The sequence below is a fragment of the Diadema antillarum genome, unplaced genomic scaffold (assembly GCF_040938485.1).
Source record: "Diadema antillarum isolate AM-2024a unplaced genomic scaffold, OU_Dant_1.0 scf00000035, whole genome shotgun sequence".
Taxonomy (NCBI): Eukaryota; Metazoa; Echinodermata; class Echinoidea; order Diadematoida; family Diadematidae; genus Diadema; species Diadema antillarum.
This window is the reverse complement of record NW_027270924.1, coordinates 4,190,868-4,206,799: the sequence shown is the minus strand read 5'-3', so window position 1 is coordinate 4,206,799 and position 15,932 is coordinate 4,190,868. Positions and strand designations below refer to the sequence as shown.

General features: G+C 36.7%; 1 protein-coding gene across 1 annotated transcript; it reads left to right on the top strand.

Annotated features, from left to right (window-relative positions):
• The first annotated feature begins 3,068 nt into the window (after window positions 1–3,068).
• LOC139744776 (lysyl oxidase homolog 3-like) lies at window positions 3,069–12,146 on the top strand. The gene is made up of 7 exons (XM_071655198.1): window positions 3,069–3,217; window positions 3,775–4,087; window positions 8,156–8,380; window positions 8,992–9,066; window positions 9,541–9,624; window positions 10,248–10,417; window positions 12,138–12,146. Exons 2-7 carry the CDS (start codon window positions 4,066–4,068, stop codon window positions 12,144–12,146), a joined length of 585 nt encoding a protein of 194 aa, XP_071511299.1. The 5' UTR covers window positions 3,069–3,217; window positions 3,775–4,065.
• Window positions 12,147–15,932: the final 3,786 nt, after the last annotated feature.

The following is a 15,932-nucleotide window of genomic DNA, read 5'->3' as shown; positions in this document are numbered from 1 at the left end:
GGAGATAATGAGACGGGAACAATTGTCGCAGGAGCGAATTTCGTGTCACCTCATGATTTACATAAGGAGGCATATACCATATTTTCCTTCAGATTCTAAAGACAATATACATTTATATATATATATATATATATATATATATATATGATATGTATTTTTTTGTGTGTGAATAAAGCTGTCATAATCTCAATGTAAGCAGGAAGGTTTGATAAATATCAAGTATTAACTGAAGTGTAATAGATGTACGTGTGTGCATGTGTGTATTGATAGGTACAGGACGAGGGTGTGTGTGTTTGTGTGTGTGTGTGTGTGAGTCGTGGTAAAAATGAATTGAAAGATGATCGACAATGTAAGTACTCGCTCGTGCCACTTTCCTAAAAGCCTTGGGAATCGGCTAGTATGCTTTCGATTGGACATCTACGCACGCGCAGGGAGTGGCCGATTAGCTGAAGAGGTCTCATGACGTGTACTCGAGCCCTTTTCTTCCTCAGCACTGACAGAGTAGGGATATTATGTGTTCACATAACTCTACAGAGCAGGAAAGATCTCCTGGAAACGTCATCCGTTCTGCAGTCATTTTCCATATCGAGGGGGAACGGGCCTGACTATCCATATCATAATATCATAAATTCAACATAATCATGCTAAAAATAAAATAACTTAAAACAAACTGGTACTACATGCATTCTGAATCTTGAATATCTCATAATTCTCAAGGATGCAAAAGTTGCTACATCCAGATACAGGTTCAGCTAACTCGAGATTAAAAATGTAAAGAAAATCTTTAATTTTTGTTTCTCCCTTTTCAACGATTTAAAAGAAAATGTGGCAAGACGTCATTTTATGCGCCAATTTGGCTACCATCTGTAAAGGACTAGTCCACCTTCATGGGCATGTGACGGGGGCGGATCCAGGAATTCCGTAAAGGGGGGGGGGGGGGCGCGCAAACAATATTTTTGGTGCTACTTCCGGGTTTCATCTCATTTTTCCTTTTTATTTCTTTTGTTTTAACTACAAATAAAGAGGTGGCGCGCGCCCGGTGCGCCCCCCTCTGGATTTGCCACTGTGTGAATTGAGTGAACGCAGCAATATTAGTAGAGAGCATTAGTGAAAGTTTTGGGAAAATCGGGCAATTCGTTCAAAAGTTTAGAATTACCAGTTTCAATTTCATTTATAGGAATACAACTTTAAAAAAAAAATCAAATTCAATCAACATAAGAAGTTCCCATGCGTTTCTGCGGGTCCTTTCTGGTTTCTCTCTGCAATACATTGGATTGCTGTACACAATTACATTTTAATTTTAAAGTTTCATTTATTCAGTTTTAGTCTACTGTATTTTGTGAATAATTTTGTCTTCCACGTTCAAATTACTTCCTTACAGTATCGATGTAACATTAAGAGAATGGCTAAATCTCAAAATTTCTCTACATTCAAATTTACATTTTGATTCCATTCACACCTTCCCCGTGTCCATATCATAAGTTGCCACAGTCGGTTCAACTGTAGACCTGTTTCACCCAATGGTTTCTCCAGTGATATAGTCTTGCTATAGTTGTCAAAAGCTTCGCCCATAAATTCTGTCCGTATTCGAGATATTCATGTATACGTGTACTCTTCTCTAGCAGCGTCAGGGTCGTGCATGAATGTAATGTACATAATACGTGTTTCAAAGAGTTATACGAGCTTTCATAGGCCCTACACAAGGCAAAAGTCCCATTTCAGAATACATTAAGTGTGCATATTCAAATAGACGAGTAACTACAAAGAATATAAGAAACAACGAAAAAGACTGTTCATATGTTGTAAAAATTTTGCCTTATTGCTTATCGTAAATTTGAATTCCTTAACCTTCTTCTAACGCCCTTTTTACATGTTTATTTGAGAAACTCATGAAATTGTATGCTGATTAAATTACATTGAATAAACCAGTTACTTTCTTGAATGCTGATCTCCGTGATCATTCAAAAATTCACTCGAACTTGAATGATCACATTTTTAAATGGAATGAAAATCTGATGAAATTAGGCGGGAAAACCTGTATTATCCCCCTGCCTTCTGAAAGAGGCAAGTCAAGTGTTTTGGGTTTTTTTTTTTAACGATGCGAGAAAAGTGAAAATATGTTGAAATGTCTTTATATTTTCATTACATTGTTCTATACATGTGACATCACAAGCTGTAATAGTCTTCTCATCCTGCAGTGACAGAGCAGAAACCTAAAAAAATCAGAACTTTTGAACTGACTGTCCGATTTCCCCCAAAACTTTCACTGATGTATTATTACTGCATTCACTCAATCCACATGAAGGTGGACTTGTCCTTTGATATTTCAAAGCCCTCAATTGTAAAAGAGCTTTATCATCCAGATTTGAATCCAGTACTCACAAAAGAAAAAAAAGCAAAACAGGCGGGTTCAGCTTCTTGCACAAAGACTATCATACATATAAATAATCTAAAATGCATAGGCCAAAGAAATGGAAAGACAGAGAGAGAGAGAGAGAGAGGGGGGGGGGGGGAGGGAAAGAAAAAGAGATAATGCTTTGTGAATTTGATTAAGTGTCGAAAGTAGTTTTCCACCTTCAAGAATTTTGTTTATCACTTTGTTTTACATATTTCATGTTCAAAACATGCACAATTCTTTATGGAGTCGTTCAGCTTGCTGGAAGCACTTAGCCAGTAATAATGTAGTCCAAAAGTATCCCATGAATTTCAGTAACTATCACAGAAATATGATAATAGATCTGTGATAATAACATGACACAATACAATATCTCAAACGACAGCGTGGGCGTTATATTACTGAAACTGATGATTGGCGTTCTCGAGTGACTGTATGCTGTGGATCCTCCTGTATCGCTTCCTTGAAAGCCCAGACAACTTTATGAGATAATTGCAATTTCATTCTGCTCGAACGCAGTCTCATGCGCACTCAGACTTTTTAATACTCCAACGTCATCAATCAGCTCATTACCATCAACTGCAATTATCGTTCATTCCTATTCCACGTACCGGTTGCATGTAGGGTTTCAAGGGAACATTACACCGACTTTCAGTCTTTTGAATAACAGCGTGCTGGTATTTCGGAGTTATCTGCAGTGGCTGTGCTATGATTCCCCCTTTTTCGCGATGGAGGAAAGAATGATATTCCTTGTATGGATTTCTGCTCATTTCATGTTTTGCAATCCTTCTATGAGGTCCTCAGCATTGGGAACTAATACATGTAGGTATACCTTTCAATTTTCATTCCATCATTGACATACCTCGCACATTTCTCTCTTTCTCAGTTCTTATTGTTTGTTTGTTTGTTTGTTCATTTTCCATCTGAGAAGATGGCTGGATAGCCCATATTCAACTACGTTAAGCTGGTCTTCCATGGGGTCCAGTTGGATGTGAGGTGGGACCACTTCACTGGGTTAAGCATGTCAGTCTTTACGCAAGAATGGGATGTTATATCAGATATGCTTGAACCTCTGTTCTAAAAATTCCCACGAGTAATTAGGTTCTATTAAGTTAACCTTTATCATTTTTTTTTTAAATCTGCTACGCTATTGAAAGAAAGCAATATATAACTTAACTATTGGGCTATTACCTCCAGGAAGACGAATGCGTTCAAAGAATTTGGTAAGAAATAGTACATGAGTTGGGGCTTAAATCATGTCACCGAACTAACATCAGCTCGAGTACTAATAGAGGAATGTTTCATTGTTCATTTTATTACTATTCTCATATTGATTCATTGATTTACGTGCACTCTTTGTGATTCTTATCATCACGCAGATTTCAGTCTAAATTGTTCGGGGATTTCACTGGAACGGGAGATATGGTGTAACCGAACCTGCGCTGACAACCGTGATAGTTGGGTTCTCCTTGCACCCCTTGGAAGAAGAATCCTCTACACCCTCAATACCAACAAAAATGGATTGGTGTTATTCGAAAGACTTGACGAAATAGCAAGCAAGAAATCTCGGAATCTGATAGTGAAAGACACAGAGTATTCTCCCCTTTTATCGCTCACCCATCAGACGAAGCTACAGTTATTGTATATATATCTACCCTGTGAGATTCAACATGAACGTGAAGTGTTACCAAGGTAAGTGTAGTCAGTTTCCATAGCATGAACACAACTGTTCGCTGACTGTTGCTTATATACTTCAACACTTGTTTTTCCCTCCGTTATTCGGAACCTGATGTTTCCATTTGCATGACAGGACATAAAATCTTTAGGAATGAGTTGACAATGATTGTAAAAAAAGCCGTGTGATTTCAAAATGGCTGACAACGTGTTTTTTTTTTTAAAGTGAAACATGAAGATCTACAACGAGGACGCACTCCGTTCAGTTGACACGCATTACTATATAAAAAACAATAGATTACAGTCTTTAAACGTAAAAGACGCGATGAAACAGTGACATAAAATAGAAGTAAAATGAAAGTACACAAAGTAATTGAATGCCGTGTCATATATGTCTACCTCATTTTAATCGAAGCCATAATACAATGTATCAAAATGTCATTTTATGTATACAGTATACAAATATTCAGTGATTGACAAACAGTTATGTATACAGGACCGAAATACTTGAACGATCTCCCAGTACAAATTAGGACACAATTTATAGGATAATTACATTGCGTAAGTCCACTGAAATTTCTTTCTATCTTGTTTATGCGCGTTTTGCTGTTATGTACTTGGTTGTTGTCATTCAAATCGTTGAGCCTCGCTGTTTGCGCTCATAAATTCCTCCAAATCAGTATACTAGTAATTTATACTTTGGAACTCGTTAACAACTGGCTTTGTTGTACTCACGTCGTTGCTACTAGCTGGTAAATCTTTTTTGAATTGTTAGTACATGCATGTTCTCTCTCCCTTATTAAAGGCTTCCCATGTTCTTCTGAGGACCCACATGTCGAGTGTTTGCAGTATTATTCAAATCGTATTATCACACCATATTGTTAACATCGCTAAAACAACTGTTCATGTATACGTCAACAGAATGTGGTTATTTGTTTGTTTTCACTATGTGTATTTGAGAACAATCCGTTATTTCCCCGGAGATCCTTGCCTTTCAGTTTTGTTTTCTATATTTTGGTCCTATATTATGTTGCACCCGTGCTCCTCATGCGTTTTTGTACCCTCTGTTCAGAATTTGGGACCTACGCTTAACAAGCTTGCTTTTAAGTAGGGCCCATCATTTTTCTTTAGCATTTATACAGAGAGCCAAATTTACGAAGAGTGACCGCCATGTTTTTTTTTTCAATATGTTTACTATAATTTATTGTGCATCGTAGCCGGATAATTTGATTCACTTTATTTCATTATATTTGATGTACATTCCTTCATTGCGAAATATAAAAATGAATTGAATTAAATTAAATTGAATTGTTTCATGGGATCGTTGTGGCTCAGGGGAGAGAAACATACGAAATGTTGTTTAATCATGACTTTATTCAAGTTCAAGGAATGTTAGAATTACATATATACAAAAGGACCAGGTCCACCGTTTCATTCAAAACGAATGACAGGTTAAGACAAGTTTATGGGGTACAGAAAACAATATTGGAGTTTACATTACTGCAACACAAAATATACATATCATATTACACATAAACTGTCAATTAATTGATTAAATATTAATTAATCAATCAAATATCAATGCATATACTATTTCTGCATAACAATAACAACGGTTGTATAATTATCTTCCACAATATTAATACAATTATCCTCATTATAAAATAATAAGATAAATATACAAACATACAATACATAAAACCTTATTATCATCATCACCATCTCATCAAATCTTCACCAACTTATACTTGCCCCATACCCCCCACCACCTATTATGATAATCAAAACCCCTCTTTACAACTATATTATACATGTTATATACCCTTTTCAACATAAAACCAAAAATTATAAACAAAATATTCTACATTTTTTCAATTGCCCATTCACCCATTATCTATAATGTATAACAATAAACTCATCTCACCTTTCCGAACATATCATTTGACCTCAGATTCCTTTCCTTTCCCAACAGAAACAAAAAAACACACACACAAAAATCTATACGAAATCCAAACCAGCCGCAGCGACAAACTAAACTTTCACCAACTATCCCCATCTCCTACCTGCGGCTACCCTCCTCCTCACCCCCCCCCCCCTCCCCCGGAAAAAAAAATCTACAGCCAATACCACATAATTATAAACCATAAACCCCTGCGCTCATAATTAATACATATCTATATCATATATGATATACCTCAAACAATATTCTGAAATTATATCACATATATAACACATACAGTTTACAAATAAAATGATTATAAACAGACGGGCAGACCGGCAAACATATTACTGTACTTCCACTTTGGCTTCAAAACGAAAACATGGTGGGTATGAATATTACGTAACTATAATTCAATCCTACAGATCTAGATGCCGTACCTCCCCCCAAACTCTACAGCCAATACCACATAATTATAAACCATAAACACCTGCGCTCATATATTGTACAAACAATAAGTATCTATGTCAATTATATCTCAAACAATATTCTGAAATTATATCACGTACATAACACATACAATTTACAAATAAAATGATTACGATCAGACGGACAAACCGGCAAACATACGTTATTACTGTACTTCCACTTCGGCTTCATGGTCGGTATGAATATTACATAACTATAGTTAAATCCTACGGATCTAGATGCCGTACCTCCCCCAAGCTCTCTCTTTTCTAGCATAAAATATCGAAGAAGAGGAGAGTATGGCGAGTTTAGAGAGTGTCTGAAACAATTCATTCGGACAAATCTTGGAACTTGTTGTTTTCAGAATTCGTTTTAAACGGCATTATTACCCCGGTCTATTAGACCCCTTGCACCGACTTCTATCGCATAAAATGACACTGAGTAGCTCTTATCCTGGATATCCCGCACAATTGAATTATACTTTTCTACTTTCCTTTGATGTGCATCCTCGAGGTTCATTTCAAAGGGAACAGTTAGTTCAACAATCGTGATATCTTGTTCTTCTTCCTTAAGATAACTAAATCTGGGCGCAAACTTGTAGTGAGAATATGGGGAGGTATGGTGCCCCCGGAGATTGAGTGCCCTTCTAGATCAGTGTAAATCGTTCCGTTGTACAGATTTTCAAAAAATGTATTATACATATACCTCAGCAAATTGTTATGTCGCCACTCGCATCGATCTAGAAAAAACTGGGCAATTTGAGAGTATGTGATGCAAAGTGCCTGTGGTGCCCGGGCAGAAGACACAAAAAACTAGGCGTTTACCCCAGGTGTGCAAATTTGTGTAGGAGGGCAGAGAATCTATACACGCATTAATGATGAAACTGAGAACTCTTTTGGGGAGGTTATACATGATCGATTTCCACGTTAATTTGCGACAGTAATTTGTCTTGGAAAATACTCGATTGCTATTGCAATGGGGAGTATCCGGCAAATTTGACATTTTTTTTTTCGTTGGTAGATAGCCTGGCCATTATCCTTAAAAAAATACAAAACAGAAAGAGTTTATTAATGTCGTTGTAAACGTGTTGTGTTGTTGCCCATGAGTGTTGTTGTGAAAATCAATTCACATAATAGCCATCATTCTGTATCCATATCTGTCATAATGTATTATTGTATTGTATATTGTACTCAAATTGATGCAAATGTTTATTCCAATACCGGATGAACAGAAAGCCGTCAAGTAGGCTCACCGACTATTAGTTAATAGATTGATATCTCGACATTCGCTGATACTGAGTAATCTCTATAACTATAAGCGTTATTATTGATCTTTACGTCACGTATGAATTGCATTTATGGATTCTATTGATGCCAGTTGACTCACGAAAGTTTATTCAGTTTCGTCATATCGTTCCCAAAATAATGTGGGGAGGAGAATTAAAGCAGAGTGCGATCTGCATTAAAAACAACGACAAAAAAAATTATGAATCGCATTGCTTCTTCTGTTCCTTTTGAGAAACTGTTAAAGGGAAACTATACAGTGTATAACTCGAAGAAAGGTTTAGACCATAACTCTGATAATCGTCTTCACCTCGAATGAGCTACGACATGAATGATTGCTTACAGATTATTAGTTACTTTAAATAACATTTCGAACCTTGGTCATTAATTTTCAAGAGATACCATCGGTAAAGTTGGCTGACGGACGCTCTCCCCTTGAAGGCCTGGTGGTTATCGAATCGGGTAAATACGTCTGCTATGATGGATTTACCGACAAAGCTGCTGAATTGGTCTGCGAAGAGCTAGGCTTCCCGGCTGCAAAGGGCTTTACGGGTCATTCAAGTTTGGCCAGTATGACTACAGCAACACGACACAGGATTCAAGTGGTGTCATGTCGTAAAGGTAACCGCAGAATTACATGCATGCAGATCAGAATGTGTGAATGTATATGTATACCATATCCCAGAAAGAATAGCATGTATCGCATCAAATAAACTTGATTGCTACAAAGCACACTTTGTGTCCGACGTAACTCTGCAATATATTTAAAGATGGAAATACATAAACTAAAGCTAATGAGGTAGGCCTTTTGTCATTGCCATGATTCGTTTTCTTAACGTGCAACATTTTAATTTCCCGATATTTCAAAACTCCTTATATAATAAACTCTATTTTTAAACTATACTGCCAGTTTTCTTGCTACAGACATACACAATGATGAAAAATAATACTTACAAATGACTATGTTCTTTGACGCTGGATGACAGTACTTAATGGTATAAATGCAGCAATCAAACGTTCATTAGAATAAGATTCATTTTCTCTTCACACAAACTTATTAATGCCCAATTGCGTTCATTGCTGATATTGTCGTTGTGTTTTGTTACTATGTAGCTATTTTCTTTTTACATATTACACATGAGAGCCGTTATATGTGTATCAAACTTTTATGAGAAATGCGGCGTTCAAACTTTATCTATTTCATGAACGATTTGTACAATATCAATACACAGATTCGCTGCGTGTAATGGACTGTTTGACAGCAACCGAGTGTTTCTCAAACAGGATTGTTAGACTCCAATGCCGAGGTAAGAGATTCAAAATGTCTTATGAAAACATTTATATATTCTTATCATTCATAAAGTCCAGACGTTCGCAAACATATTGATATCTATTCTTATGCTTTTGTGTGACTCTATATTATATACGTCGCATGGAAAGAGTGAATTAGTGTGTTTGATGTATGCGAACATAGTGTTCTTTTAGTCGCTAATTGTGTTTGGTGGAATGAAACTAGACACTGTTAAGAACCATAGATTCCGCTGTCAACACACACACACACATATATGTATGTATGTATGTATGCATGTATGTGTTTGATATTTTCAGGCGCTACAGATGTAAAGTAATTAACCTGTATTCAAACAGAAACACTTATCAAACTGTAATTTCAGGGATGATTTTGTGACTAGCTGTTGTTAAAATGTATTGGCCATAATGCACACTTCAAAGTATCAGGTATTGGAAGGTTGAAATAATCATAATATTCTGTCACTGCGTAGAGCCTGCATTTCTTGGATGCTACAAAGACAACCAACTAAACTTTCAAACAGAGTTTAACACCGGATTTGGAGTTGATTCGGAAAGCGAGTGCATGTCTACATGTAGAAGACAGCCCGAAAGCAATGGCGTTGCTGTCATGCATGAAGGATTGTGCATTTGCTTTCAGTCCGAGACGTATGCGCAGATCATTTCTGGCGGAAACTTTTCTCACAGTTGGACATGTCCACTTGCGACAGAATTTGACTACGACCGACATCATTCATTTAACCGTGAGTAATCCGACAAGCAAAGATTTCTTGACATCAGAGAGTGAAATAAATGTAGGCAAGCATCAGTGATGATAATGACGACAGTATAATTTGTCAGCGACTGTTAACATGGTTAATACCTGTAATATGCTTTGTCAGGTTCATATATTTGACATGTTTAATAACAAAATTAAACTCCTATATATTTACTGTTATCGAATACAATCAATGTTTATAATTATGTTTACGTTCTGTGCTAGTCAGCTAATCTTTTAATTTGGCAGATGAACAGGCATCTGAACCTTACCAAAAGCGATACAAAAGTTAATCTGTTTACGTAACTATAGTATCTTTCTTAATAATGATTATTCCATGTAATATATCGCAATGATATGATTATTTCAAGTTTTCCCTCATGGCTCATGGGAATTCCCTATACATGTCTCCTTTATTGAAAGTCTCTGTCGGATTTTGTGATCATCCTGAGATTGTGCCCAATGGAAGTTGGGACACGGATATCACGAGCTTCGGGTCGAAGATAACTCTCATCTGTGACAAAGGTTACACCGTCAACGGGAGTGCGATACTGCAGTGTGTGGGACTACCAGGATGGTCGACTTACTTCCCGGTTTGGAACGCTTCGGTCCCTTCTTGCCGAGCCGTCGAAAGTAAAACAAACGGCATCAATTTGAAAATATATTATCAATGATTAAGATCTTAAAAATCTCTGCTTTGTGCAATAGTGTAAGAGAAATAAGAATACAACATTTTACATTATATCTGAAAGGGAGGAGCTGCAAATGATATTAAAAAAAAAAATGCGGATTTGTTGTTTTTGTTTTTTTGTAAACATTTAGATTTTCCGAGAGTTATCGTCATATGAGTGCGGATGATGAAAATGTGTGCCATTTGAGCCTTCACCTAAAACACACCACGTAGAGCGCACCAGTGGGAATTAATACTGCCATAATATTGATAGGCATGATAGGAGAAAAATTGAAATTACTAGTAGTCATTCAAATGCATTGAGGCCCCCATCCATTTCAAGCTTAATCGTTTACGATGGCGGTCTCCTGCATTCAATTATCTCTGTTATTTCTTGAAAATAAATACTATATATTTTATTTCATGTTTCTGTGTATGTATACTGCTCAATGCCATCACTTATGTGTATCTATTTGTGTACTGTCATCGATTTATTTCACTGCACTTGCTATTCTTTGTCTTTGTACTTTTGAAATTTGTGCAGTTAAATTTGTATCTGATTGAATGAGGAAATAAATGAAATCAAATCAATCAAAGTGACAGGATACAATGCTTAACAACAAAATTATCCATTTCTCGAAATTATACACAATCGTATTGTATCCCGTGAAGTAATTCATTGGGAAATATCAATCTATTTTTATAATCGGTATATCTTTTTCATGAGCATGATACGTGCTCTGAAATGCTCACTGCATGTTTTCCTTCTCTTAATTTGAAAATATGCCAAAGAGATGGGCATTTTTACCACCTGATCACGTTAGATTACGACACCACAGGCACCACTGATTTGAACTCCATGAAGTTACTGAATTTCATCCTTTCTTTGCTGTGATTTCACACACCTTTCCATAAGTTTGTCATTGTTTTTGTGGATGGGATTTTTTTTTTCACAGATGCAGAGTGGCAAGATGGCAATATCACCACAATGCCTACACAAAGTATAGAAAGCACTTCTCAGGGTATGTACTACATTAGAGAGTACGTTGTAACTTTATAAGCAAAACTTTGTGTGTAATGATAAAATGATCACATTCGGCGTTTTCACATCAGCCCGATGTTTCGAAATAGCGCGCTATTTTGCTGACTATTTTCTACGAAAAATATCTCGAGCTTGGATTTTTATCGGGCTGATGTGAAAACGCCTAATGTTAACAATAATTGATATTTGGAATTTTCCTAGAGTGTAAGCTCGAAGGCACTTATGCGCTTGGAATAAACGTCACCACCAACAAAAAAGATGGTAATTATGAAGTTTCCATGCAGACATTGAGAGAAATGACGACTAGCTGCTTAAATTTCTGTTATCTGCAAAACCTATCACTTCATTTTGTTTTTACTATTAAATTAATTTGGGACATACAATTACAAGACAATGGCATGAATTCAATACAGTGCAGGGACCATGTGACTGTGTGAGTGTGTGTGTGTGTGTGTGTGTGTGTGTGTGTGTGTGTAGGGCGATGACCGCGCCAAAGAGGGTCGAGGGTCAATTTTCTGTGTAGTGTATATTTCCCTTTGAGGGGAAGAATCTCATGGCGGAATTTTGGATTTTCTCTGTTGATTTTTTTTTTTGCTATCAGGACTTCTGAGTCCTCTTCCCCATATTTTTGTTTAGGGAGAGCCAGATATAGTTATATATATATATATTTTTTTTTTTTTTCTGGGGGGGGGGGGGGTGAGGGTCGGCGGCCTGTGCAATGTCAACATCTCCATTATCAGCATTCATGGTCTACAACTTTTAATACTTTTATCACCACGTACAAAATTCTGATATCTTACAGATAAATAGATCTTTTATAAACGTATATTCCATCTTGAGAATAGGTGTTTAGGACATTATATCATCAGCATGTATACCATCAATAATTGCGGTGGGTTTATCTCAATACACAGGGAAGGCGCAGATTACCCAAGCAATTACGTCATTGCGAGAGACAACTGAAACGTCTCAGTCAGGTGAGTTTAGTAATTGATTCGACCCGCAGTAAAAAAAAAAAGAAAAAAAATATATATATGTATATATATATATATATATATATACCTTTGCTTCTACTGTTTCCACTTTTACCTCTTAACGCATTAACCATGCATACGCATAATTACATTAGGACTACTTCGCTACCATCGCCTAAAATACATTATTGTTTCACCACTTTGTTTAGATGGAAAGACACTAGATGTGGTTCTTCATCGTTTGTTCATAGCGAATTCATTATGAACTGGATTCAAGTTTTGAAGTTGTTATTGTCTCAGAGAGAAGAAGTGTTCAATTCTTATGATACAAGAATAACAAAAATGTCTTTGAATAAATGGTGCAAAGCGCCGTTCTTCAACAGGAACTAAAAAGAAAACTCTTTCTCATCGATTATCAGATTTTCATGGTGATGTAACTACCATAAAGCAAATATTCGTTGATCTGATGAAAAGGCATTTTCCTGAACAAAATAAAAGAAGCTTAATGAGGGAAAATGGTATACGAGTGCAATAAAATTACATCCATATCATTGTGCAAAAGGGCCAAGTAATACTGTGAAGTATAAAGTAAGCAATATCAATGACCATAATTATTTTGTTCCCCCGTTATTCTTTTATTATTTTGGAAATTCTTAACCCGCTGCCTATAGATCAGATTTTGATGTTATACACTTAAATTACTACTTTACTATCCAAACTATTTTTCATAGTATATGTATGTTTACATAATCTGTAATTCATTTCAATATAGACGTTTTATCAAACATTATAATTACATCATGTTTTTTAGTAATTGTATCGAAATAAAATGTGACATTAGGAATATACAGTTTATACATGTATATAAATATCGTGTATCCATAATGTATCTTAAATAATAAATGCTTTATCTTCCAGATCATGAGAGTGACGGGAAGGATATTATTACGTACATCCTGGGAATCCTTCTCGTTGTTTTTGCTGTAGTTGGCATACTGTCCATCGCTTGGTGTAGGCATCAACAGAAAAGGTGAATTTTTGTCAAAACTAGTTTGTAAATCTAGGGTGTGGAATCATTGTATGAAACACAGGACACAAGTAGAGCATATTCAGAAGTGAGTGTACATTGAATATGTTAAAGTAATTTAGCTGATTTGCATTCCTCTTACATAATTGGTGGGTGGACTTGTTATCACGAAAACCCGAGTTTCTGGTCGCCAGACATTTTATCATGTTATTATTCCATCTGTCGCCCAAAACTTTCATTGATACAGTATTTGTTTCAACATATTTTACGAAAACCACCACCAAATCAATGGCAAGGAGCCATCCGCCTATGTATACACAGTCAAAAAACTAGAGAAAACGATACGGACAACACAGAAAAACAAGCAAAGACAAAATGATGTGGAGTTGAATTTTGGAGGCTGTCTAGCGAGTGTGAGTGGTTAGACTGCCAATTTGTGAATGCAGGCTTATCATACGAGATGAGTATCTCTCCCAGTCCAAGTCCAAGTATTGAGTCAGACTTCTGGTATTGTTTTAAAACAATAAAAGACATTCATCTTGATTTAATTTGCTGATCTCGTAAATATGACTCTTATAATTTTTTGAAATAAAAATTGCATCTTTTAAAGACCCCGTATCGTGGGGATACATGGATTCGAAAGGCGGGCCCGGTTCGGGTATATTCGAAAATCCCCGTAACAAATTGTGCACAGTTTTATCACTGATCACTGATGTGCAAGTACATACTCAGCCTAAAAAAAAAAGAAAAAAAAAAGAAAAAAAAAGGTGGGGGAGGGGAGAAGAAAAATCTTGACGAGAATCGTCCCTAAAACAACTGGCTGACGAGCACTATTCGTTGTTTCGAATATGCCTCAGTGGGTAGCGAATTAAGACCGATTCAATCGGACACCCACATTTTCCAGTGCTACCGAGTCTTTAATTATTGAAAATTCTCACCAGTCGTCTGAATAGTGTGCAGGGAGAAAGCCTCGAATGATATAACAATAGGAAGTCAAGCTTACTAGACCTTCAAATTGAAATGAACCTAATCAAAAGTAAAGTGGCACGGGTGAACACGAAGAAAGGGCAAAATGAATATACCTCTTTTTGTCAGCTCTAGGATTTCCGACTTTATTACGCTAAACTACATGGTCACGCGTGAAGCGCTGTCGATACAACGACACTATGCTATGTGATTGCGCACCATGATTCTTTTGCAGTTTTTCAAATACTTTGTTTCGGTCTGATGTAGGCTTTCTCAGATTGCCGATTTAAAACACTAGAAACCCTTCAAACAGTTTTCATCTCTAATAATTGAAATCACACTAATGTTGCATTTGAAGTTTGTATTGGCCATAAATATAACGTACTTTAATGATGAGCAAACTTTCAGTTTAGTTTAATAACCACTTGATTGTGATTTTCATGGAAATTTATATCTTTTTTCTGTGTTCCATTCATTGCAGACATCTGGGGGAAATTACGCATTTGCCTATAGACCCAAAAGTTTAAAGCCTCTCTTTTGAGTACACACTTTTGCAAAGTGTGCCTGTCTTTCCATTGTTTAAATTGGTTTGTCAAGTCTGTTTGCACTGACGTATATATTTCATTTTAAATCTTAGATTCTGCTCTTCCACAATCTACTCTTAACTAAAAATCCATGTATGGCGACTTTTTGGTGGCTTTGCGATGCACGGTCACATGCGTAAAATCATAAATTCAATTTCCCCATTAAATTGCAGACATTGGAGATCCCAAACCTCGCATCAGCCAAATGTTCACCCAAATGGCGGACAGCTTCAGATGAATCCCATCGACACTTCTGTACAAGGGCCAATCACGACGGATCATACCGTTTTGTCGGACGCTACCAATCCTAATGCTACAACAGCTGGTAGCTTTTTGCCTCATATTCTGGGCAACACCGTCGGAGACAGAGGGGGCCATCTCGGGCACACTAGTCACATCTACCAAGATGCTGAAGAGATAGACGAGGGGCTTTCTACCTTTATCAGCATAAATCGTGGCTTCCCTTGTTCAGTTCCTGACAAAAGTCACATAAATACCGGCATCGGCACTTCTTTGACCTCAATGAATATTCCTTCTGATAATGAATATTGTGGCCTGCAGGAGACATCGCTGGACCAACCAGCGTGTGCTTACGGAGATGATAATGACTACCAGGATGTAGACCTTTGTAAATTGGACGGGATGACGAATGGTGCCATTAGATCCACTGGTAAAGCGTGCTTGTTTGATGACAGTTATTACAATTCACTGACGTTATTTCCCAATTCATCCGAAATGACTACAGAAAGCGAGTACGATCGCCTCAATCATGCTTTCCCTGACGAGGAAAGTCGCAATCCTGGTCTGTCACCTATTGGTCAAACTTCACAGCATAAGATCTACCC